A 24432-nucleotide genomic window follows, 5' to 3' on the forward strand; every position below is an offset into this window, starting at 1 on the left:
CCTATAGGTCAACAGACAGACCGTTATAAATTATTATATTAACTATTATAAGTGTTATATAACTTGGCCGTGAATACCGAACAATGCAAAAAGGTGATTGTAATTGTACGAATGTCGGTCAAGACGTTGTTTAATAAAATTGAAGCTGATTTTACAATATTTGTTATATTTAAACTCTTGGTTTAACTGTTTTTGAAGCTACAGTTTTTTATATATACTAATATTATTAAGAGGAAAACTTTGTTTGTTTGATTGTAATGAATAGGTTCAAAAACTACTGGACCGATTTTAAAAATTCTTTCACCATTCGAAAGCTACATTATCCACGAGTAACATAGGCTATATTTTATATGAAATATATTTGATAAATAGATTTTGAGGCGGTACAAAGTTTGCGGGGTCAGCTAGTAATTGATATAGGAGTAGCAAACGAGCATGCGGTCCACCTGATGGTAAGTGGCTACTGCCAATGGACATCTGTAATAAATCTCAGATAGAATAAATATTCCTACCTGAGGTCGGCCACAAATGCGCCACTGCCCCTGAGGACTAAGCTGGAAGGTCTCGGTAAAGTATGTATCTCTTACCACACCCTTCAAACCAGAACACAGCAGCGCTTAACACTGCTGTTATGCAGACATAGGTGTGGCGGAGGTGCCGCCGGAGTCAAACTGCAATGGGTTCTACCACCTTCAAATTAAAGTTTTTGATGAAGAAAAAAGATGAAATAATTCTTATAACGGAAGTAGTTACGTTGAGGTTACATTATGATAATAATTACTTATTTACCTACTTTGATATTGTGTTATATATATTACACATATTAACATAAATATGATATGTATGTAGATGTGTATAGGTAATACAATACGATATAATGTGTTAATTACCTTTGAACCAATCAGTATCTAATATTTTCCCCTTTTTTTGTTAACGAGGGGAAAACCTTCAAAAGGTACCGGTGCCGTGGGAGCGATACAGGGTTATGTGGGACTTTTACCGCACTAAAACCTCCTCGGTGGCAGTCCTCTGTGCTGTGTAGAGGACTCCGGGATCTCCAAAGGAACGAACTGGAGTCCTCTTAGCGCCTTGCCCTCTCGGGCTCAGCCCAGGTGAGCATGACGCTCGCCACACCGTCTGGGGATTACGACGGAATGCCACACTTACCGTCGTCCATCCCGAGTTCTCATTCAGAGAGGAGACCCGTGCCCAGCAGTGAGACAGTAACGGGTTGAAGATGAAGTACCTAGGCAATATTTTTAAAAGTCACAATTAATCTTCAAAGAGGTTTCACTTTTATCACGTGATTCTGGTGCCTTTTTTAACCTTTTTTACAATTAAAATACAAATCTATCATCATTTAAAGGTCTTTAGGTTATAAAAATTGCACAACATATGTCGCTTATGTGTAACAATAAAGTTAATTACAGACAATGAATGGAATCTAATGAATTCTATAATAATTCATATTGATTATACCATAAGACAATTAAAATTACATTTAGATAATATGTGGAACTTTTTATACTTTATCTTTTTGATATCAGGTTACAAGCTTATTAAAAGACTAGTTACGCCATGCGGTTTCACCCACATTTACATGATATTACCTAGATCTTTTTTATAATCCGATCCACTAACTTAAAATATCCATAGATGACCTTCCATCAGGTAATGTCTGGCTTAAGTCCTAGTTATAGACATACTGTTTTGGACTACAAAATTAATACTGTTTCTACCTAAATATGATTTTTTTTATCTCTTTGATTCAGCGAATGAGCATGCAGTCCACCTGATGGTAAGGTAGTCTCTGATGCCCATGGACTTTGACTGTAAGAACATTCTTATTGTCTTTGCATACTGTTGACATTAATATTTTATCTATGATTTCAGAATAAAAAAACTTTTATATGTCACTTTTTACTCAAACATTTTTAGCGAAAGTACAAACAAGAAAACTATTATGTCTTCGGAGGAGGCTTCGTGTTCTGACTGCAAACTTGAGATCATTCAGATTAGATGGACACAACTTTTAGTTAATTGGGTAAATCTTAATTTTTTGAAAGCAGAGCCAGTACAGTTCGACCAGAGGTATAGTCCGCGCCAAACTTCTAGTCCGATCCGAATGTAGGAATGGAATGGTGTGGTTTATGGCTGACTTTTTTATATTATGTCCACCTGATGTGGACACTGCCACCAATCGACACGCACTTGGCGTGTTGGTAGACTTCACATACCTTTGAAAACATTTTTTAAAGATTTCTGAGGTGAGCAGGTATCCTCACGAATCTTCGCCGTTTAAGCAAGTGATAATTAATTTCTAAAACGCTCATAACTTTGAAAAATCTGAGGTACTTGCCTGGGATTTAAATCTCAGACCCCTCGATCAAGATGCCGAGTTTCATAACCACTAGGCTATCACTGCTTTTTAATATTAATAACCTGCGTTCTAATTTCAGATAAACAAATGTGTCAGAACAAAGAAAAAATCCGATCAAATCGACATGAACACTTTGTATAAAATAATCAAGAAGTATAAAGAAGAAATATCTAATGATGAAACTGATAAGGCGTTGCTTTCCACGAATGAAGTGGAACTGTTCATCAAATATAAATTTCCCATCGCAAGACTCGAGTAAGCCTCTTAGATTCTATTTTGAAGGTGGTAGAGCCTTTTGTAGTTCGACCGGCAGCACCACCGCCACACCTATTTCTGCCTAACAACAGCAGTGTTAAACGCTGCTGTGTTCTGGTTTGAAGGGTGTGGTAAAATACATACTTTTCCGAGGCGGTCCAGCTTAGTCCTCAGGAGTAGCGGCGCATCTGTGGTAGACCTCAGGTAGGAATCTAATCCTATCTGGGGTTGATTACAGATGTCCATGGGCGGCAGTAGCCACTTACCATCAGGTGGCATGCTCGTTTGCTACTCCTATATTATAAAAAATAGATATCCGCAAAGTCTGATACAATTAACTAGTTTTCACTTCAAGAATCTTGTCACAGGAACTTATCAGAAGAGAAGGAAATGCCCAAGAAGTTATACATCATGGCGTCCATTCTTCTGTTCTACTGCTGTGTTAACTCTCAGTCTGGAAGAGTGGATGCTGACATCTGCGCTAAGCTGGACCAGAAAGAACAGGAGATGATCCTCAAGTTCTGCGAGGTTCTGAGCGAGTGTGAAGTCACTGTTAACAATATTGATAATGCTATCAAAGGTTTGTCGATATGTTATAGACTTGCTTTAACCGCGGTTTTTCTCTATGCCTCGGTAGCTTTTTTGGGATACAAGGTACCTTAGGTCCTCATCTGAACTCCTGGCAATGTGTGCACAAAATTTCATTACAATTTATAATATTAGTTAGAAGGTTAGTATTAGTTTCTGCCTGTGACTTTGCATGCATTTCACCTGATTTTAAGTGCCTACTGCCGCCCACGGGCATCGATAATCAACACCAGTTAAGCTTGGAGTCCTACCTGAGGTCTCAGGTGCGTTCCCGTCTAAGAATGAGAGTTGATCCGAAGTCCACCTTGCTAGAAGAAGATTGGTAGACTGCACACACCTTTGTAAATTTTGAGATAAAACTCTTAGGCGTGGGTATTTAAGGTCTTTTCTTTTATTATGCACATAATTTCAAAAAATCCGACGTGCATGCACAGTATACGAACCTCGGACCTACTGATTGAAAGGCTGATGCTACTTGGCCCCCACTGCTTATAATTTTTACTAAAGCCTATTTAAAATGCGAGACGAGGTGGGAAAAAATGGTGTTATAATTTACGGCACAAATTTATGCTACAATAATTATATTTATACAATGATTGGACCTTGTAGCTACATATTACAAGATCGATATGTATAATAATAATGTAAGATTTGTTTGTCTGTACATCAAGTATATTTGTAGTAAAAGTTAAGAATTGAGAAGTATTAATAACAATTTCTATCTTAGAATTTTTGTCTGTATGTTTGTCTGTGTGTTTGAAATTTAATGAAACCAAAACGACTTAATTGAATTTAGTGGATTAATAATATATTAATTGTTCGTATCTTGACTTAATATTTATCGTAGAAATTGATCAAAATCTATATTTATATTATTTTGTATAATATAGGAGTAGCAGGTGATCATACAGTTCACTTGCGGTTACGTGGCTACCGCCCATGGACATCTAATTAACCCCAGATAAAATTAGATACCTACCTGAGGTCGCCCACAAATGTGCCGCTACCCCTGAGGACTAATCTGGATTGCCTCGAAAAAGCTTGTCTCCCTTACCATACCTTTCAAACCAGAACACAACAGCGCTTAACACTGCTGTTATAACAGAAAAAGGTGTGGCGGTGGTGCCGCCGGAGTCGAAAAAAATACGCTAAAAATGCTTTCTACACTCACAGCCCCACACTATGATTCCCTGTATCGTGGGTGCCATTGCCACACACAGAGACGATTACACAAACACCCAGACCCAGAAATGGAAATCTAAATTGAGGCTGTTAGAACCAGAGTAGCCTAACTACATAAAAACTATTTACAATATAGAGAAAAGTAAAAGTGTACAGTCCGCTCTGAAGTTGTTGCGAGGAGGTGTAGTCATACAATTTACTATGGCGACGCGATTAATTTCTATATTCAAAGCGGACTTGCAGTTTTACGCGGACTATAAAACATTTATAAATTAAGAAAACACAGATAGGTCAAAAATGATTAAAATGCAGTTACGCCACTCTGATTCTAGCAGCCTCAATTCATCATTTAGATTTGTCTGACCGGGGATCGAACCCGGGACCCTCTGCGCGTGATTTTATTTGACTTGATTGATTTAATTATTCAGAATTCAACCGAATAAAGTCGCAGTTACTCTTAACATAATTCTTCAATTAGGTCCAATAGTTTTTTTACAATCAAACATAATTGTCTTGTGGTCGGTGTACTTTTTATAGCATTCCATAATCAAGTTTTAATGTACGGAGACATAAATACTTGTGTGTTTAGTCATATTTAATTAAGGTATAATCGTTAGCTTAGTGCTAAGGGCAGTGAGTTACACTAGAGGTCCGAGGTTCGAATAATTTAGCTCTAATTTTGATGATGATTGATACTTAAACTAAGAATCTATTAAAAATTAAAAATTCTCCTGAGTTTTATAATTTTTCTACCAAAATATTTTTCTTTGGTTTGGCAACATTCCACGACGGTTTTTAAGTTTCACTCTTTCTAAATAGAAAAAAGCTTAAAGGGTGTCTTTTTAGGTTCAGCCTAAAGCACTAGGATAGGTGGGACCGGCGCTAACAATACGTTATACTTAATACGATAACCGAGTTTTACAGAGATTTTCATGAATTTTGTAAAAGTAATTTTAAAAATTAACTTATATTTTTCTTCTATATTTATTATTAAATATTATTAAACTGTTACAGAAGCCTGTGAAGTTTTGGAGCCGATTAAGAAAATAGCAAAAGCAGACCCCAAAGTCAAAACCAAGAAGCATAAAGTGTCAACTGACGGCGAATCCGCGGAATCGGTAGCGTCTACAAAAAACCCACAAATAGCCGACGAAAAGAAAAAAGTCACCATTCAACCTAATATAGACAAAAAAGAGCAGCCGGTGATCAAATTCAAGTCATCTATAACAGTACTACCATCAGTGGTGACTGATACGTCGTCGTACTCGAAGTCATCAGCTGAACACTTCTCGGATGTGTCAGAGTTAAGTGAAAATACCAAGAGAGCAGAGGAAGATGAAGTTATTGCTTCTAACTCCAAAGAAACCACTGTTGAAAGGGCAGAAGTTGTGAAGGATTATTTCGTCAAAGGTTCAGAAGTTGAGGAGGATTCCGGTGATCAAAGTGATTTTTTTATTTATTACTTAATAAGGTTTCTATTTCTATTTTGTTATTTTAGGATATAATTTTTACCCGGGTGTAGATGGTAATGTTTATCGGGAGTATGCATTTATTTTTTGGCATACCCTGTAGCTTAACAGCTTGACGGATTTTTCAACTTACGGTGTTCTTTACGGTGTTACGGGATTCTTCTAAGCCGTGGCAGTAGCCACCAGTGACACCAGTGGGCAGTGGCTACATTTTTCAGCAGTTTGGATTTGGTAATAGTTCTTTTGTTATAACACAACTATACTTACCTAATCCCAAGGGACGCCTTTTCATAAAATTTAACTTAGAGCTCATCTAGTTCTTAGTGCTCGAGAACTAGCTCGAGGTCTATAAGAAAGATTGATTGGAGCCTCAAGTTGACAGCAGTCACAACAGATGCGTGGCTAAACCTCAGAATTTAGTTGAAAAACCTCGTATAAGTGTGTGTGTTTTTAACCATACCCTTTAAATCAGAACACAGCACTTAACACTGCTATAATGAGCTTAATGCTTCTAGCATTAACTCCGCCTTTTGTACCGATTTTTATGGTATAATAAAGTATAAATAAATAAATAAATAAATGAGGCCTACAAATTCCTCCAGCCGAACTACAAAGGGTTGCACCACTTGAATAGTTTTGCTTACAACTATTACTTCTTTATTCATTCTCAGAGCGACGCTGCCAACCGGAGTGTGCGTGCACCAGATGCAGCTCCTCTGGACCTTGCTGCGGAGACCCTGGGTCCTCCATGGACCAGTGCAAGGAGTGCAAAGAGAAGCCGAAGAAACATGTTCGACTGAAGGATTTCAGTGACATGCCACAAAAAAGGTAAAGTTATAGTCACTATCGTGATTTTAATGTATAAGGACCAATGTTTATAGTTTTTGTGTTTTTGGGTATTACATAAGTAGAAGATAAGATAGAAAAATAGAATAAAAAAGATTTTCTTAAATTACACCTGGTGTTTGAAATACTGTGGCGAGTCGAGACACAATGTTAAGTGATGGTAATATTTTGAATATCACACTCTCATACTGGCTACAGACTCACGCCGGGGATCTCGGGAACACCTAAGAAGCTTTCTTGCCTGAATGCCATAGATTTCTTGCCTTCTCGTTGTCGCGCTCGACTGTTCTCTGAGAACACAAGTAAATTCTGCATACAATGGTTCAACGTTTACGTGCAATATAATCCTCATGAGGTAGGAAAGCTATGTGGCCAATCACAGGTTCATTTTAGTTGTACAGAATTTAATTTCTACACATTAAATTAAAATGTTCATGTCTCTTATGAAAGACAACTTCTAGTAAACAAAACTTGACAAATGTTGACCTTTGGTAGGGAAAACGTTGGATAAATCAATTATTAATAAAGGACGTGAGTGAAAACAATATAGCTATGTTCTTATTTCTTTCTTGATATGTGAAGATGGATATAGTTATAGCTAAAGAACTTTATCATCAGGCCGAGGTACATGAACAACTGGAAGTTGTACCTGGTGCTGGTGATAGGGACTTTATTGGCGATACTTCTCATAATCACGATATACATGATGCCGCCGAAGAAGGAAGATGAGGTGATCAAACGGAAACGCAGCGATGAAACCGTGTAAGTTCTTTATTGGTTGTGGGGTGTCTTTGTCAGGCAGCGAGAAAAGTCATATAAAAGTTTACAATTTTGTTTTATTGCTATTGTTTTTTCGCCTCTATAATCTCATAAGACAGGCTGAAACATATCACTCAGAGACAGGAGTCTAGGTCTTAAATCACCGTGATGTCCAGGTGAATTGTTAGACATAATTTACCCAAAAGAACTTTATTTTAAATTTTCCAAGCGTGCTTTCTTCCGTTTGTTTTTCTTTCACCATTTAAACAAAGGATAATTTTATTTCTTTATCTGTTCTTGTAATGTCTAATCATCTATGTTTTATATTATTTGTAGGAATGATTTTGTTTCGACTTCCAGAGCATTCTATCCAGATTGGGCATGGGAATGTAAGAAAAATTTGTGCCAAAAAGTCTTTCGTCCAGCTTCGAACTCTAGTATTCATAACTCCTTAAGCCGTTGTACCTTGCTATGCATGGGGCCACAACTATGGCCGTACCCTATCGGTTACACTCATTTCAGTAAAACCATAATAGGACTGACTACAGACAAGCTCGAATACAAATTCCAAGCAATACCATCAGATATTGTTCGCCAATATCTCGCTGAAGCCTTCAAACTGTTTATTAAGGATCTGATTAGACTAGAGAAGATACATTCTAAGCCCAAAAACCGTACTGATTTGATGGTTAGAAAAATGTCAATAGAAATAGAAGTAGACAATGACGCAGACCCAAGAATAAGAGTTAATACTGATGAAACGTATACACTAAAGATGGATACTAAAGATAAGAGATTGCTAATAAGATTATCATCGGCATCCTTCTGTGGAGTGAGACATGGGTTAGAAACTCTAAGCCAACTAATTCTTTTGGACCAAACCTCAGGTTATTTGATAACGGTGTCCAGTGTGACAATAAAAGATGGACCAAGCTACAAATACAGAGGCCTCATGATTGATACTGGAAGAAATTTTATACCAATTTCTGATCTGATGAGAACTGTAGATGGTATGGCGAGCTGCAAACTAAACACGTTTCATTGGAGAATCTCAGACGTAGCTAGTTTTCCTTTACATATACCAGAGATACCTGAACTGTTTGAGTATGGCCCGTACGATAGATCTATGGTGTACACGAAAGACGATGTCAAGGCTCTGGTAGAAAGAGCTGGGTTCCGAGGAATACGAGTGCTGATAGAGGTAGCAATACCCGGACCAGTTGGCAGACCTTGGTCATGGTCCAAGGATACCAGTTGTCCACGACAGACTGACAACGACACTTGTGATAATGTACTTTGTCTACGATTCAAGATGAAAGATTCGTTATTTGATGCTCTACAAGTAATTTATTCAGAGATTTTGGATTTGACAAAAGTGGATGATGTCTTTCATTTGAGCGATGGTGTTTTTTCTATGTCCAATTGCTTTTTCCTGATGGAAGATAGGGAAGGGTTTTTGGATAAGGCGTTAGAACGATTGAAGCTGGCTAACGGTGGTTTTCTTCCAAGACTACCTATTATTTGGTATACATCTCATTTGGCGAGAGATTTTGAAGCTAAAACTTGGGAAAGGTATGGAGTACAGCTGAATGACTGGAATCCTGCTTTATCAAATCCATTCTTGAGTAAGTTTAGAGTGATCCATTCAGCTAAATGGGATTTGTCGTGTGAGATGAAGAAAAAACGGTGTGTTAAATATAGGTAATCATTGTCTTGTCTTTGTTAAATACAGTCAGGCTAAAATAATGAATTTATACTTAACTAGGGAATAATAATAGGCGTATAAGAAATAAAAATAAAATTCAATAGCAAACCAGTGGATACTGTTTTAAAAATAATTCAAGCGATGTGTATCTTTATGTAGAACTTGGCAAGAGATGTATACATGGAAATCTTGGCGCAACTTGGAGGTTTTCACCGTTGAAGGAGGAGAAGCTCTCCTTTGGACTGACTTAGTCGATTCTGGTATTGTTTGACATTAATTATATACATCGTTATTACAATCTAGTGAACGTCTGAATGTAGTAGAATCCTTTGTGGTTCGACTCCGGCGGCACCACCGCCACATCTATTTCTGCCCCATAACAGCAGTGTTAAACGTTGCTGTGTTCTGGTTTGATCGGTGTGTTAAGGGAGACATACTTTTCCGAGGCGTTACCGCTTAGTCCTCAGGGGTAGCGCGCATCCGTGGCCTACCTCAGGTAAGAATATCTAATCCTATCTGGGGTTGATTACGTGGACTGCATGCTCGTCTGCTATTCCTACAAAAAAAATCTCATCCACATGGAACTGTGATAGAAACCGTTTATTTACTTCGACCGGGGATATACCACTTCTGCACTTATTTCTACTATTTTACAAGTGTATCTGCCTTATAACAACAATGTCAAACGCTGCTGTGTGATATTTCAACGTGGTAAGTAAAAAAACAGGTATTCCGACTAAGTCTTCAGGAAGCAACACATATGTATCTTATATAGAACTATAATCCTATCTGAAGATGAGTTACGTTCACGGATGGCAGTAGCTACTTGCCATCAGATGGTCTGCAAGCTGGTTTGCCACTTCAATCTCCAAACAAAATTATTAGCGTTTTCACCAGCTTTATCACTATGGTTAATATCATCGACACATTTGTAATCGACATCATTCTCAATGTAACCTTCGTCATCATCACCAGCATTATTTCAACATCAGTCTCATTATGACATTCATCATCATCATCATCATCAGTATCATTATTATTATTTTTTTATAATATAAGAGTAGCCGACGAGCATGCAGACCACCTGATGGTAAGTGGCTACTGCCACATGGACATCTGTAATCGGCCCCAGATAGGATTAGATATTCCTACCTGAGGTCGGCCACAGATGCGCCGCTACCCCTGAGGACTAAGCTGGAACGCTTCGGAAAAGTCGGTCTCCCTTACCACACCCTTCAAACCAGTACACAGCAGCGCCTAACACTGCTGTTATTGTTTCCCTTTGCCTAACACTGCTGTTTCCAGGTAACCTAGACTATCATTTGTGGCCGCGGGCCGCCGCGGTCGCTGAACGGTTGTGGTCAGACGTGGTTGCCAACTCGAGTGCAAACCGCTACGTGTATACCAGGCTCGATACTCACAGGTACCTTAGTAGCCTATTGCTATCTTACGCCTGTTATTAATCAATCTATCCAGTATTTACCGAACCAAAGATCGAAATTTGAATTATCTAGATATTAGTCTAGTGAGTATAGAAAATGATCAAAGTCAAGTTTCGATCTTTCGTAGATAAAACATTGAATAGATTGCTTATTAATAACGGGTTTCAGAGCCGCAGATATGCAGCAATTGAAACTTGATACAACATTATACAGCATGCAGTCGCTAAAACGCTACAGATAGATATTATAGATACCACAACCGATCACACGAAGTAGGCAAAACATGATGCAATATCGATATAATATGATATCATGCGATATTATATACACGCTATATTTACGAGGGCCATTAATTTTAATGCTTTGCGGAAATCAAAGAAAAGGTTAGCAACCTATAAACTTAAGTATTAAGTAGGTACTATGTGTAGGCAAACGGAGTTCTGGTCGCCACTCGACTAGGTGGACCTGAAGAAGACTGCGGGAAACCGCTGGATTCAAAAGACACGAGATCGGTTGGAGTGGCGCCAATTGGGAGGCCTATGTTCAGCAGTGGACAAAGGCTGATGGATGAAACTTAAGTATATGAAAAGAAAGATTTTCTGTACCACTATTGATTGTAATATGTGGCTATAACGGGAAAGACGACATCATGATGATGATGATGATGAAGACAAATTTTATTGTTTCAACAGATGGCGTATGCTGCTCCGTGGTGTGGAAGTGCAGCCGATATGGCCGGCCTGGTGCAGCTTCAATCCTGGCGCTTGTCTTGATAAAATTTACTAATAAACTCTTTACAATAATTGTGATTACGGTTTTATTGTGTGAACATTCTAGAAACAAACGTATAATATAATATAACCTTAATGTACTTATTGTCAAGATATTCGGAGAAAAACTATTTGTACAAGTTACCGCCGTCTTACATACATGATAAGACCTTCATAATCCTTAGGAGTGGCAACATATCTGTGATCGGCTTCTATCTTTTTCAGTCTTTGGGTGGCAGTGACCGCTTACCATCAGGTGGTCAGAAATCAAAACTCATCTTTATGTTTATTAAAAAGTATAATATTTCCCATCAAAAACGTCACTAAAACGTAAGTCCAATACAAAATCTCCAATTCTTATATAGTCAAAATGAAATCCAAAAACTCCTGAATCAGAAGACCTCCTTTATCAGCTCTTTCACGTTGGAGACGGTGCCAAGGATGCAGAGGAAGGCGCCGAAAACAAAGATAAAGATGAACTTCCACAACCGCCATTTGATGAAACCCAGCCCGGGGTCCTCCCAATCCAGGCAGAGCTCAATGAACGCTGGGTAGATGAAGCCCATGTTGGATATGCAAAAGGATCCGAGCTGGAAGGAAAAATATTTTCTAGAGAACACGATATTTATGGTTCCATACCCAAAGGATAGAAACGGAATACTGTTACTAAGCTGTCTGTCCGTCTGTCCGTTTGTCACAGGGCTCTATCTTTTAAGGCGCAATAGATGGGCACTTGAATTTTTGAAATGTAAAACGAAAAGAGGGTTCAGTGTCTCGTCGAAAGGCAAAATTCTAAAAAGAGAACATTTCTGTTTTGGAGTGGATGCTTCCATGTTTGTCTATGTGTCCAGTTAAGCTTTTCTATTATAATATAAAAGTAAGAAAGAAGCGTGCAGTTCTCATGATGGTAAGTGGTTACTGCTGCCAATTCATATTTGTAATCAACCCCAGAAAAAGAGTCTTACATGAAGTCGTTAACAGGTACGTTACTACTTGCTAGCCCTGAGGACTAAGCTGGAATACCTCTGCATCTGCAAAGTATTTCTCCTTTACCACAGCCTTCAAACTAGAACACAGTAGCGCTTAACACTACCGTTATGATGAGGAACTAGGTGTGACGGTGGTGCCGCCAGAGTCAAATGCAGGAGGGTTCTTCCACCTTGAAACCACGTGATTGCATCTACTGCTGCTCATAGATATTTGTAGATGCGTTACTACTTGCCACCCCTGAGGACTAAGTTAGGGGAATCTTCTTCTGAGTAATACTCACCACACCAATAAACTTGGAGACATTAGGAAATATAAGAGCAATCATCGTGATGCCGCACACAAATATAGCTCTGTAGACACGCTCCCAGAACCAGTACTTATTGGGGTTGTAGCGTTTCTTGATGTAGTACCACACCAGCTCGAAGGGGATCCAGAAGTTGAGGGCGAAGGTCACGTAGATCATGAGCGCCATGAACACTTTCAGGATGATTGGGAAGCTGGAATATTTGAGAAAATTGAGTAAACGATTAAAGCAAACGATAAATGTGAAGGAGCCCTACGTGAGGAAATGGATGGCTGGATCATTGTGACAAAATTCACAGACGGCGCCGACAGTTGTTTAGGGAATTCTCGAGAATGCGCGAGGATTCCCCGGAAGACGCGCAGCTTTTTTTTTGGCACGTATTTAGTTTGTACGTTCCACAATTGACATAAAGTTCATTATGGTATGCAGAATTTGTTTGCAAAAATTAGCTTCCATTCCATTCCGCGGCAATGGAAATTGAGCCTAACGCGCACTTTGCCACCGCAGGGCTATGGTTTAAACCCCTCACGTTTATAGGAAATCCGTGCCCAGCAGAAACAGTAATGGGTTGATCGTACAAAGTACATAATTTATGATCTCTACTCACGTTTCTAATGGAAAGTTCACAGTCACCGGTGATTTCGACTTTTCTCCGAAGCCCCAGTAACCAAAAAATCCTACCGTTAATACTATTGATATCACAATTGACATTCCTGAAAGGAAAACAAAATCATCATTTATCGAATACTTATGTATTTATATAAATATCCTAGATAAAAATATCTTAACCAATTAGCTTAATGAGCACTTCAATTAATAACCTACTTCTTTTTTACACGGCGTGGTTCAAAGTTATTTAATTTTTTTTTTCAATGTCAATTTCTTTATTTGCATAAGGATAAGGTACATAAAATGATCTTAATTTATAAATTACATCGTCTCTTATTCTACCTTTATAAGGTGTGCAAATTATCATTATATTCTTACAAAATAACATCATTATTACAATTAATTTATTAAAATATATTATTGTTCAAATAGCTAAAAAATATATATTAAATTTGTATGTCAATTTTACTTATTTCTAAATATTCATTTGTGGTATAAAAACATTTATTTACTAGCCATTTTGTCAATTTTGTCTTAAAGGTATTATAAGTCAAAAGTTTTAGGGTTTCGGGTAATTTATTATAACATTTAATGGCCATGCAGTGTACATTGTTTTGATACAGTTTTAGTGCACAGTTTGGTAAAAGCAATTTATTTGGATATCGTATTGTCCTAGTGGAATGGTCCGAATTTTTTAGTAAAATATTCCGGATATCTGTGGACCAGTAAGCAAATTTCCCTAATATATAAAGAAGGCAGATATATGATAGATAGATGATATGCAGCTATTTATAAAACAGCTAAATCGCGTCACTTGTGAAAGTTCTTATCTGATGTTACGAAGTTACGAGTATGTGCGTATTAGAAATAAAACACTTGCTTAAACGCTTAAACGGTGATGGAAAAACATCGTGAAGAAACCTGCATACCTAATAAGATACCTGAGAAATCTTAAAAAAAAGCTTTCAAAGACATGCGAAGTCTATCTACCAATTCGGAATTGGCCAGCGCGGTGGACTATGCCCTAATCCTTCCCATTATGAGAGAAGACCCGTGGCCGGCAATAGGACAGTAATGGGTTGATGATGATAAAGTTACCTCCAGCCAAAACCAAGCCAATCTTCTTCGGTTCCTCCATAGAGTTCTCTATAGCGAGCGTCGCACCTATCCCCTCCATACTGAACACACACACGCCCATGAACTCCAGGAGGCCTGACAGGTCTTTGAACACCGGCATCTCGCCCAACGACTGCTCTGACAACTTTACTGCGTAGTAGATTGTTGCTCCGGCGACCGTCACTGAAAGTAACGTTTTAATTTATTTATATTTCTATTGCTTTTTTTATTATATTATCATTTTGCAAGGGAGTATGGATATTTAATATTATTGTAGGTACTATTGGTGTTGTCCCTGTAGTTCCGGGACTAGAATAGGACTACGGTATCCCCTGCCTGTCGTAAGAGGCGACTAAAAGGTGGCTTCCGGGGTTGCGGGCGGCAAGAGTGTGAGCTCGAACCGTCCAGTATGCTACCCCGGGAAGGACGGCGGTATGTGTGGCCGCATACCGTCGTGAACACCAGATGGTTTGGGAGGAGCGAAAACTGCTCTCCCAGGGCAGAGCCCGATCGGGGCATCACGCTTGGAGGACTCCGGTTGTGTTCCGTCGGAGATCCCGGAGTTCTCCAACAAGCGATGAGGACGGCAACCGGGGGGGTTTTAGTGCGGTAAAAATCCCACATAACTCGACGTCGCTCCCACGTCGTCGGGTACCTTTTGAAGGTTTCCCCGTCGTTAAAAAAAAAGTACTATTGATGTACCCTGGGTGTTTTTGTATTTAACATTTATTTTATATGTGTATATTGCTTACAGGCTTTAAGATTTCCGCCTTCCTTTTTTTCTTTCTTTCTTAATTATTTGTGTGTAAGTTACTTCTTTCTAGGTTAATCTAATTATTAACCTAGAAAGAAGGATGTGTGGATGTGTGTGAAATGAAAAGCAAGCAATACTACTGGTTACACACATCAACAACTTAGCTATCTTGTACATTTCTGATAAATAGCCACCTACGAGACAAATAATGTACCATACTCTTATACAAATTTATTTTTCATGCCTTACCATCTAAAATTTCCAAATATATACCCATAACAATAAAGCTAATAGAAAACTGCTTAAGTATAGAATCACAACACAACATAATTTCCAAATATCCATAAAAATCCGACGACCCGCGTGGCGGAGCGGTCACCATGCATGTCTGACGCGCAGAGGGTCCCGGGTTCGATCCCCGGCCAGACAGATTTCTAAATGATGAATTTAGATTTCTGTTTCTGGGTCTGGGTGTTTGTGTATTTGTCTCTGTGTGTGTCCATAGCGCTCACGATACACGGAATCCTAGTGTGGGGCTGTGAGTGTAGAAAGCGTTTTTTTAATATCTCGACACGCCTACATAATATCTACTTCAAATATCAAACCAACTTACCAATAAAGAAGTCAGCGACAAGCGAAAACGGCGCCAGATACTTTAGGCTGGTGATCATGCAGATCAAGATGCAAGGTACGAGGAGGGTGGCTATGAACACCCTGATGGGGGTGCCCTCGCCCTCCCTTATCTCCTCCACGTTCTCGATCAGCTGTTTCATTGTTCTCGCAATCATGACTTGGTACACGCAACAGGAACCGAATAGGTCCACGGCAATTGTGAAGTCTACCGCGTACCTGAAATTGTTTTATTTATTTATTTGTGTACACAGAAACATAATAAAAAAGAGCATTACAAAGAAATATAGTACAGAGGACTACTTATTCCAAACTGATTTTTTTCCAGCAGCCTCTATGGTCGGAAAATTTATATGATAGGCAAACATAGTGTGCACAAAATAGATATGGTAAGTTAGATATCATAGACATATAAATATATTCAAATAAATACCCAAAATATATACATATATAAACATACACATATATAATTAATTATGACAGAGATAAGTGATCTTTTACTTTTCTTTCGAATAAAGAGATACTGTTAGAGAGACGAATATGGGGCGGTAGTGAATTCCATAATCTAACTGCATGAACGAAAAAGGAGTGAGTAGAAAGAAGTTTTGTTAATATTATGCAAATAAAAATCTTGACTATTTAGGAATTCTTTTTTAATTTTAGGGTGGCAGACGATCATGTAGTCCGCCTGATGATAAGTGGCTACTGCCGCCCATGGACATTTGTAATCTATCCCACATGAGGTTATATTCCTACCTAAGGTCGGCCACAGACGCGCCGTTACCCCTGAGGATTAAGCTGGAATATCTCGAAAAAATATGTCTCTCTTACTTAGAACATCCTCAAACCAGAACACAGAGAGACTAAACTGGAATGCCTCGAAAAAGTATGTTTCCCTTACCATATCCTTCGAACCAGAACACAGCGGCGCTTAACACTGCTGTTACTAAGAACAAATAGGTACAGTGATAGCCTAGTGGTTAAGAAACGCGGCCTCTTGATTGAGGGGTCCGAGGTTCAAATCCCAGGCACGCACCTCTGATTTTTCAAACTTATGTGCGTATAAGTTATATATCACTTGCTTAAACGGTGAAGGAAAACATCATGAGGAAACCTACATACCTGAGAATCCTTGTTTTCAAAGATATGTGAAGTCTACCAATTCGCACTTGTCCAGCGCGGTGGATTATGGACTAATCTTTTTCATTCTGAGAGGGGACCCGTGCCCAGCAGTGGGACATTAATGGGTTGATGACGATGAGGTATGGTGGTGGTGCCGCCCGAGTTGAACTACAGAGGGTTCTACCACCTTCAACATTGTATTGTAACAGTTACCTGAAGCAAGTACTGTATTGCTTGAGTTTCTCAAAGGGTCCCGTGGATAAGGCAGCTTCGGCCAAGTCTGGATACGTCATCGACGGCACTTGCACGCGACCATACATCTTCTGTGCTGATCTCGCTAAGATCTAGGCAGTATTTTATAAAACTGTTAGAAATGGGTGTTTTTGGATATAAAAACATTTGTATGTTACGTTAGTGCTACCGTAGTCAGACTGCGATAAGTTTTAACTACTTTCGTTAAGGATGCAATTCATCTGATGGTGATTACTGCCGCCCATTGATATATTGTGTGGACCAACGCCGAAAAGAACATCTTCTATTATACTTTAAACCGATAACAAATACGTTGCTACTCCTGAGGTCAGAGATGGTCACCTCATAAGCGGTCGTAAGTTAGCCGGCATCCACACCCTTGCACCGATATGCAAAACTGCTTCAAGCTAGAAAAGGATCTAGCAGTGGCAGTTCCCTGGTCAAAGTATACTGGCTCGACCACTTTCAAATCACCTCGTTCGAGGTAATGGTGTGGTAAGGAGACTTAGTTTAGTCTTCTGGAATAGCAACACATCTATGGTCCTCAGGGTTATAATATTATGTAGGGTTGATTACAGACATCCATGGGCGGCAGTTGTTACTTACCGTCAGGTGAAATGCATGCTTGTTTATTACTTACATAGAATATAACAAAAAATCTAATTCAACATCATATCTGAGATACTCACATACATACAATAACTGACGAAGAGCCCGAATACGATGGTGAGGACCAGAGAGGTCCAGAGGCCACATTGCTTGTAGGCCTCGTGGATAGCCACCACACCGCCACCAAGGCAACTCTTGATCAAGTGACCTATGGACTCTACCACACTGGAAAATAAAAATTAATTAAAAGAAATTTTGGATAAAAATGCCAACTGTTGTGATGAAGATCCATGGCAAAAGTCATCACACGGATTTGAAACGTAGAGGGTGTGGGTTCGATTCTCGGCCAGGACAATTATAAATGATTTTATTATATTTAATTTTGACAGCATGATTTTGACCGCTGCAACCAAACCACGTTAGGGCAAGATAACAATTGGAGCGACATTGTAGCGAATTTTTCATATTCATAGAAGAGGAACCGGGGAAGGACCCTACATAATACTTTTTTATATGAATCCTATGGCCGTTCAACTCTATCGGGTGAATTGGCACGATCGTTGTAAGAGGCTGTCACCCCTAGATGTCTATAATTAATCCTAGATAAGATTAGATTGCTACGTGAGGTAGGCACAGATGAGTCGCTACCTCTGAGGACTAAGCTTTTTATACCGCTTGGTATATCAAGCGGTTTCTCTGAGTTACTGCTGCTCTAAGGTCGCAAATTTATACGAGTGGCCCTGAGGACTAACCTGGAATGCCTCGGAAAAGTATGCCTCCCTTACCACACCCTTCAAACCAGAATACAGCAGAGTTAACGCTGCTATTATTAGGGAGAAATAGATGTGGTGGTGCCCCCGGTGTCGAACCAACTTCTACCAACTTCAAGTAATCACCACTCGCCGAAGTATGAAGTTCAATCCACGTCAACTGGACCCGTGGCCGTCCTCCACGGTTCGGTTTGCACGGACGGTCTTCCCGCGTACGTGCAAAATGTGGAATGAACTTCCTCCCGAGGTATTCCCTCAGGACTATGACATGGGGCTCTTCAAGAGGGGTGTAAACAGAGCTCTCCTTCAAAGCCGGGGAGCATTGGCGACTTCTCTGGTGTTGCAAATGTCCATAGGCGACGGTGATTGCTTTCCATCAGGTGGCCCGTCTGCCTTATCATTAGGTTAGGTTAGGTTAGGTTACATATAAAAAAAAAACAAATTTACGTAGTCTTTTTCCCGGGTGGTCGTGCATCTCTGAAGTTGTAGTTCTTCGCCTCCTGACCCCTGGCTACGATCTTAAACCGATGGGGTATGGCCGGGTTCGCACTGCGCGTCGGCGAGCTGTGGTGTGACTGGAGGGGTGAGGGTGGGTTAGTACTACTTTGTTCTTAATAGGCCCAAAAGGAATATTAGAGGAATTCATGTTAAAGATGACAAAACGCTCAAAAAAGGTTTAATCGAAGAACTTTTTAGAAAAAGGGATCGAAATTGTTTTTGGCAAAAAGTGCTAGAATATGATGAGAATTGTTTTGTTGATTATCATTTAAAATTTCTTTAATAAATAACTGTTTTTCGCAAGAAAACAAAATATTCATAACTATTCGATCCTCTTAATATTTTACATTATCAAGTAGGTGCTACCTTCAGTAACCCTTACCATGAGTTTTTACGTTTTGACAAATATGACTGTTTTGGTATTTGTTTACGTATTTGCCCATACAATTTCCAATCAGCGCCCCTGGCGGATTTTATCAGAACTATAGTGCCAGTAACGTAACATTAAATGTCTAAATTGACAAAATGGCGCTTTATGATTTGTCACTCTTTTTTGCGAACATGTGAGGCAGACAAAAAGACTTGACCACTTACTTATTGTTACGTTTACTCAGTCTACTGAAGCAAACGGAACAGAATAATGGATTGAGTAAACGTAAAGTAAAATTGTGGGATGTTTTGAAAACTCAAGGTAAGGGTACGGGTAGACTGCACGCTAATTTATTAGTTTACTTTATTAATATATTTTTTTTATAATATAAGAGTAGCAGACGAGCATGCAGTCCACCTGATGGTAAGTGGCTACTGCCGCCCATGGACATCTGTAATCAACCCCAGATAGGATTAGATATTCCTACCTGAGGTCGGCCACAGATGCGCCGCTACCCCTGAGGACTAAGCTGGAACGCCTCGGAAAAGTCTGTCTCCCTTACCACACCCTTCAAACCGGAACACAGCAGCGCTTAACACTGCTGTTATTAGGTAGAAATAGGTGTGGCGATGGTGCCGCCGCAGTCGAACCACAAAGGGTTCTACCACCTTCAAAACCACCACCTTCAAATATAAACCCTAGATAGATTATGAAATTGTAAGTATTGGTTTAAATATAAATATATTACTGTTTAATTACCTGTATTCGCTGTAAGGGCTGTTGACTGTGATTATTGGCTACTGAGCCTGTTTCCTATAAAAAAAAAATATTATGTTAATTTTAGAGTTTTGTACATCCATCAAATGAATTTCTTATACGGTCTTTATCTATTCACCTGTCCGGGTTATCATTGGACAGCAATCTTCAAGTGCCGGTGCTCTTTTTTTAAATTAGCTATAGGACTTTCAGTACCTCTGATGGTTAGCGGTCATGGCTGCCCATGGACATCTGTAACTAACTTTGACGACCCGCGCGGCCGAGCGGTCACCATGCCGGTCTGACACGCAGAGGGTCCCGGGTTCGATCCCCGGCCAGACAGATTTCTAAATGATGAATTTAGATTTCTGTTTCTGGGTCTGGGTGTTTGTGTATTTGTCTCTGTGTGTGTCCATAGCACCCACGACACAGGGAATCCTAGTGTGGGGCTGTGAGTGTAGAAAGCGAAAGCGTTAACTCCATAGAAGCCCTACTATGAATACGTCTAAATACAAGTTCTACCAAAAGTTGATGAAAGATGCTTTACCACTACCTCCTGACGACAAAGATGGTCGCCTTCTTTTTTATAATATAATATAGGAGTAGCAGACGAGCATGCAGTCCTGATGGTAAGTGGCTACTGCCGCCCATGGGCATCTGTAATCAACCCCAGATAGGATTAGATATTCCTACCTGAGTTCGGCCACAGATGCACCGCTACCCCTGAGGCCTAAGCTGGAACGCCTTGGAAAAGTATGTCTCCCTTACCACACCCTTCACAACGGAACACAGTAGCGCTTAACACTGCTGTTATGTGGCAGAAATAGGTGTGGCGGTGGTGCCGCCGGAGTCGAACCACAAAGGGTTCTACCAACTTTAATGTGTAAGTTACTAAATCTAGTAAAATTAAACTAATGGTGAAAGAAATCATCATCAACCCGTTACTGTCCCACTGCTGGGCACGGGTCTCCTCTCAGAATTAGAAGGATTAGGCCATACTCCACCGCACTGGCCAAGTGCGTATTGGTAGACTTCACAAATTTGAGATTTTTTTTTAATATAAAATCTCTCAGGTGTGTAGGTTTCCTCACGATGTTTTCCGGTGAAGGAAAGGGAACATCTTATTAGTAGCGACTTTATATAAGCAGGGTAAATAAGACAGGGTAAAATATGTCAAGACAGGGTAGAAACAGAAACAACTAGAAAATAATCTTTTGACGACCCGCGTGGCGGAGCGGTCACCATGTCGGTCTGACGCGCAGAGGGTCCCGGGTTCGATCCCCGGCCAGACAGATTTCTAAATGATGAATTTAGATTTCTGTTTCTGGGTCTGGGCGTTTGTGTATTTGTCTCTGTGTGTGTCCATAGCACCCACGATACAGGGAATCCTAGTTTGGGGCTGTGAGTGTAGAAAGCGTTTTTTTCAACTAAAAATAAATTCAAAATGAAGTACATACTGGCGTATTAACCATTTTTCACGATACACTATACCCACAAAATTTATTTAAAATAACCAAGAACGTATTTGCAAAAAATATAGAAAAGAAAACACATTTTCAAAAAAACTCTATAAAAATAATATTTTATTAGTCACGCCTAACAAAATTCTGACAGAGTATAGAAGTTGTCAAAAATAAAGAAGAATTTTAATACTGAAAAGAGTATTTTAAGCCAGATTTTTGTTAAGTTTTAATTTTAGGTATACTTGCCAACCTATCACAGATTCAAGTGTGTGGATAGAGTGTTTGTCGTGTTTGACTTGGTTTGTGTAGGTTTGTAATCGCTTGTAGTGTAGCTTTTGATCAAGTAAAGTTTTGTTGATATTTGGAGTTTACGGCAAATACCAACCATGAGGTCCTGTATTTGAAGGTGGTTCGCCTCGACTCCAGCGGGACCACCGCCACACCTATTTCTGCCTAATAGCAGCAGTGTTAAGCGCTGCTGTGTTTTGGTTTAACTTTAAAGGGTGTGGTAAGGGAGACATACTTATCCGAGGTATTGCAGCTTAGTCCTCGGGAGTAGCGGCGCATCTGTATCCGATCTCAGATAGGAATCTAATCTTATGTGGAGTTGATTACAGTTGTCCATGAGAGAAAGTAGGCGCTTACCATCAGGTGGACTGCATGCTCGACTGCTACTCCTATATTATAAAAAAAAAAAAATTAAGGTTCGATTTTCCAAATATGGTAAACTTTTAATCTTTTTACTTTTAACCAAAAAACCTAAATAATACAATTTCATAGTGATTGCTTAAGAATGACTAATTTTTGAACAAATTATATCATAGTTTATATCTGAGCCACGTAAGCATAGATTTTCCACGAACAGTGAAGTGTTTCATTATTTCTAACCGGAAGGTCAAATAACAATTTTCAAAGATTTAGTTTTAAAATAAGCTATTTTTGAAACAAACATTCATCCCTTACTTATTTTAGGGATGGAAAGTTTCATCACGACTGTACACAGCAGCAGCGAATTTGATCATTACTTACAATTACTTATTTATAACGACTAATGGAAGTTTAATTATCAACAAACATAGTAAGAATATAAATAAAAATGTTTAAATGGAAAGGTTTTCAAATAAAACAAAATTATGTCGTGTATAATTATTTACAAACATTAATTATTATTTATTTAAGACCAAAATATCACCTTCCACAATTTAATACAAAGAAGGCACAGACATAAGTAGTTGTACATGAAATAAATTGTTATAATATTGTTTAAAAATATATCGGAATACATTATATCGGAACGCACCAGCAAAAACAGTTTAATAACGGCTTTGAATAACGTTACGTTATATGCTATTTAAACGATATATTTTTGACAAATTATATTCTACTTTTAAAAACGCTATTTAGCAGCAACTCTTTTTATACAATTAAAAAAATTTTGTCAGCGTAATTAAGAATTTTTTAAATATTGTAGTAAAATTTTAAATTAACATGATTTTAATGTGGTTCCGATAAAATTAGGAAATGATAAGAAAATACCTGTTTGAAATTTGTGTATCCTTTAAATAAATTATAATAACTAAGCTAATAGCAACAATGTAAATGAAATGAGGATACGTAATTTAACTAAAAATCACTGTAACATAATGATTATAAATCCAAAAAGTATAAGTTTAATAATTTCATGAAAATTCAAAGAATTACTTTCACCACAGAATTTCAACTATTATTATAATTATACAGATACAGGGTAACTTGTACTATGTGTTTCTCATTACATCAATAATCTCCTTACCAACTATTATGAGAATAATAATGCGTTTTAAATACTATTAAATTTTAATGTAAAAGCAGCCTGAGAAATGCATTTAATAGTGAATATTTCTCATTTTCACTTTATTAATATATTAATTGGGGTTATAATTTATTTTAAGCCATTGTAACATTTAAGACTAGCAAGTAATAACTATAAATTACAATAATGATGGATGATACCATATAAAAGGGTAAAGCACCTTATTTGGAACTACATGTATTACAAAATAGGCACATGGTATTGTAACTAACTGGTAAGGTCATAGTCTTAACTGTAACTTCGCTATATAACTGGGTAGTATGGCATCTTAACTTGACTTTATCTAACTACAGTCAAATTGGACTATTTCAGCGGTCAAACATACATATAATAATTTGTATTTTTAAATTAACATAACAATATGTATATACTGTGACCTACATAAGCGAACGGTAATGACATCTACCGCATAAATATTATAATAAGCATTACAAATTATTAATAAACTATAATAAAACTATATATGATACTTAATTACACTTTGGTAATTTACCTACAATTTTAATACTAAAATTAATATGAGAAAACAGATTAAAATAAACGGAAATACGTTATATTAAGCGAATCATAATTTTAATAATAAACAGTAGTTCTTAATTAAGTTACTGCTTATTTCATGATTAAAACAAACTAAATGTAATATTTACAGAAATAAAACATTAAATTATAGAAAGGAATAAAGCTGTTTAGTGGAAATTGGTTTTAATACAATTTTATATTTTGAAAATAGCCGATTACAAAATTTAAGTAACTTGGCGTTGATTTTATAAGATTACGTCTTTTGTTACATTAGAAATAAATACAAATAATGCAATAAAACTGGGAATTTTCAGTATAATTCGTGTACGAAAAAAAACAAAAATGCATTTCATAAAATGCTAATAATGCAAATTGTCAATTCAAAAAATAATAATCGAAGTGAGAAATGTGAAAATTTCTAG

At 38.2% G+C, this 24432-nt stretch overlaps 2 protein-coding genes across 3 annotated transcripts; one reads left to right on the top strand and one right to left on the bottom strand.

The window, feature by feature from the left end:
• Window positions 1–1897: 1897 nt before the first annotated feature.
• On the top strand, window positions 1898–11437 carry LOC140745710 (probable beta-hexosaminidase fdl). Of its 2 annotated transcripts, XM_073077607.1 has the most exons (10): window positions 1898–2044; window positions 2460–2635; window positions 3004–3215; window positions 5420–5848; window positions 6546–6702; window positions 7339–7482; window positions 7840–9180; window positions 9344–9444; window positions 10490–10607; window positions 11319–11437. In XM_073077607.1, the coding sequence occupies exons 1-10, from the start codon at window positions 1964–1966 to the stop codon at window positions 11410–11412; spliced, it is 2853 nt and encodes a 950-aa protein (XP_072933708.1). In that variant the 5' UTR covers window positions 1898–1963; the 3' UTR covers window positions 11413–11437. The 2 variants fall into 2 exon arrangements, with proteins under 2 accessions (XP_072933708.1, XP_072933707.1); XM_073077606.1 differs by lacking the exons at window positions 9344–9444; window positions 10490–10607; window positions 11319–11437 and having other exon boundaries at window positions 5420–5839; window positions 7840–9275.
• Window positions 11438–11673: 236 nt separating this feature from the next.
• Window positions 11674–21797, bottom strand: LOC140745813 (proton-coupled amino acid transporter-like protein pathetic). Its single transcript, XM_073077731.1, has 10 exons — window positions 21634–21797; window positions 20180–20233; window positions 19000–19127; window positions 17863–18007; window positions 17135–17265; window positions 15783–16018; window positions 14398–14598; window positions 13298–13403; window positions 12667–12883; window positions 11674–11986 (listed from the first exon to the last, which is right to left on the bottom strand). The coding sequence occupies exons 1-10, from the start codon at window positions 21646–21648 to the stop codon at window positions 11789–11791; spliced, it is 1431 nt and encodes a 476-aa protein (XP_072933832.1). The 5' UTR covers window positions 21649–21797; the 3' UTR covers window positions 11674–11788.
• Between the last annotated feature and the right edge of the window lie 2635 nt (window positions 21798–24432).

Source organism: Epargyreus clarus, unplaced genomic scaffold (genome assembly GCF_041222505.1).
Source record: "Epargyreus clarus isolate Ecla_fem2 unplaced genomic scaffold, WU_Ecla_fem_2.2 ptg000011l, whole genome shotgun sequence".
Taxonomy (NCBI): Eukaryota; Metazoa; Arthropoda; class Insecta; order Lepidoptera; family Hesperiidae; genus Epargyreus; species Epargyreus clarus.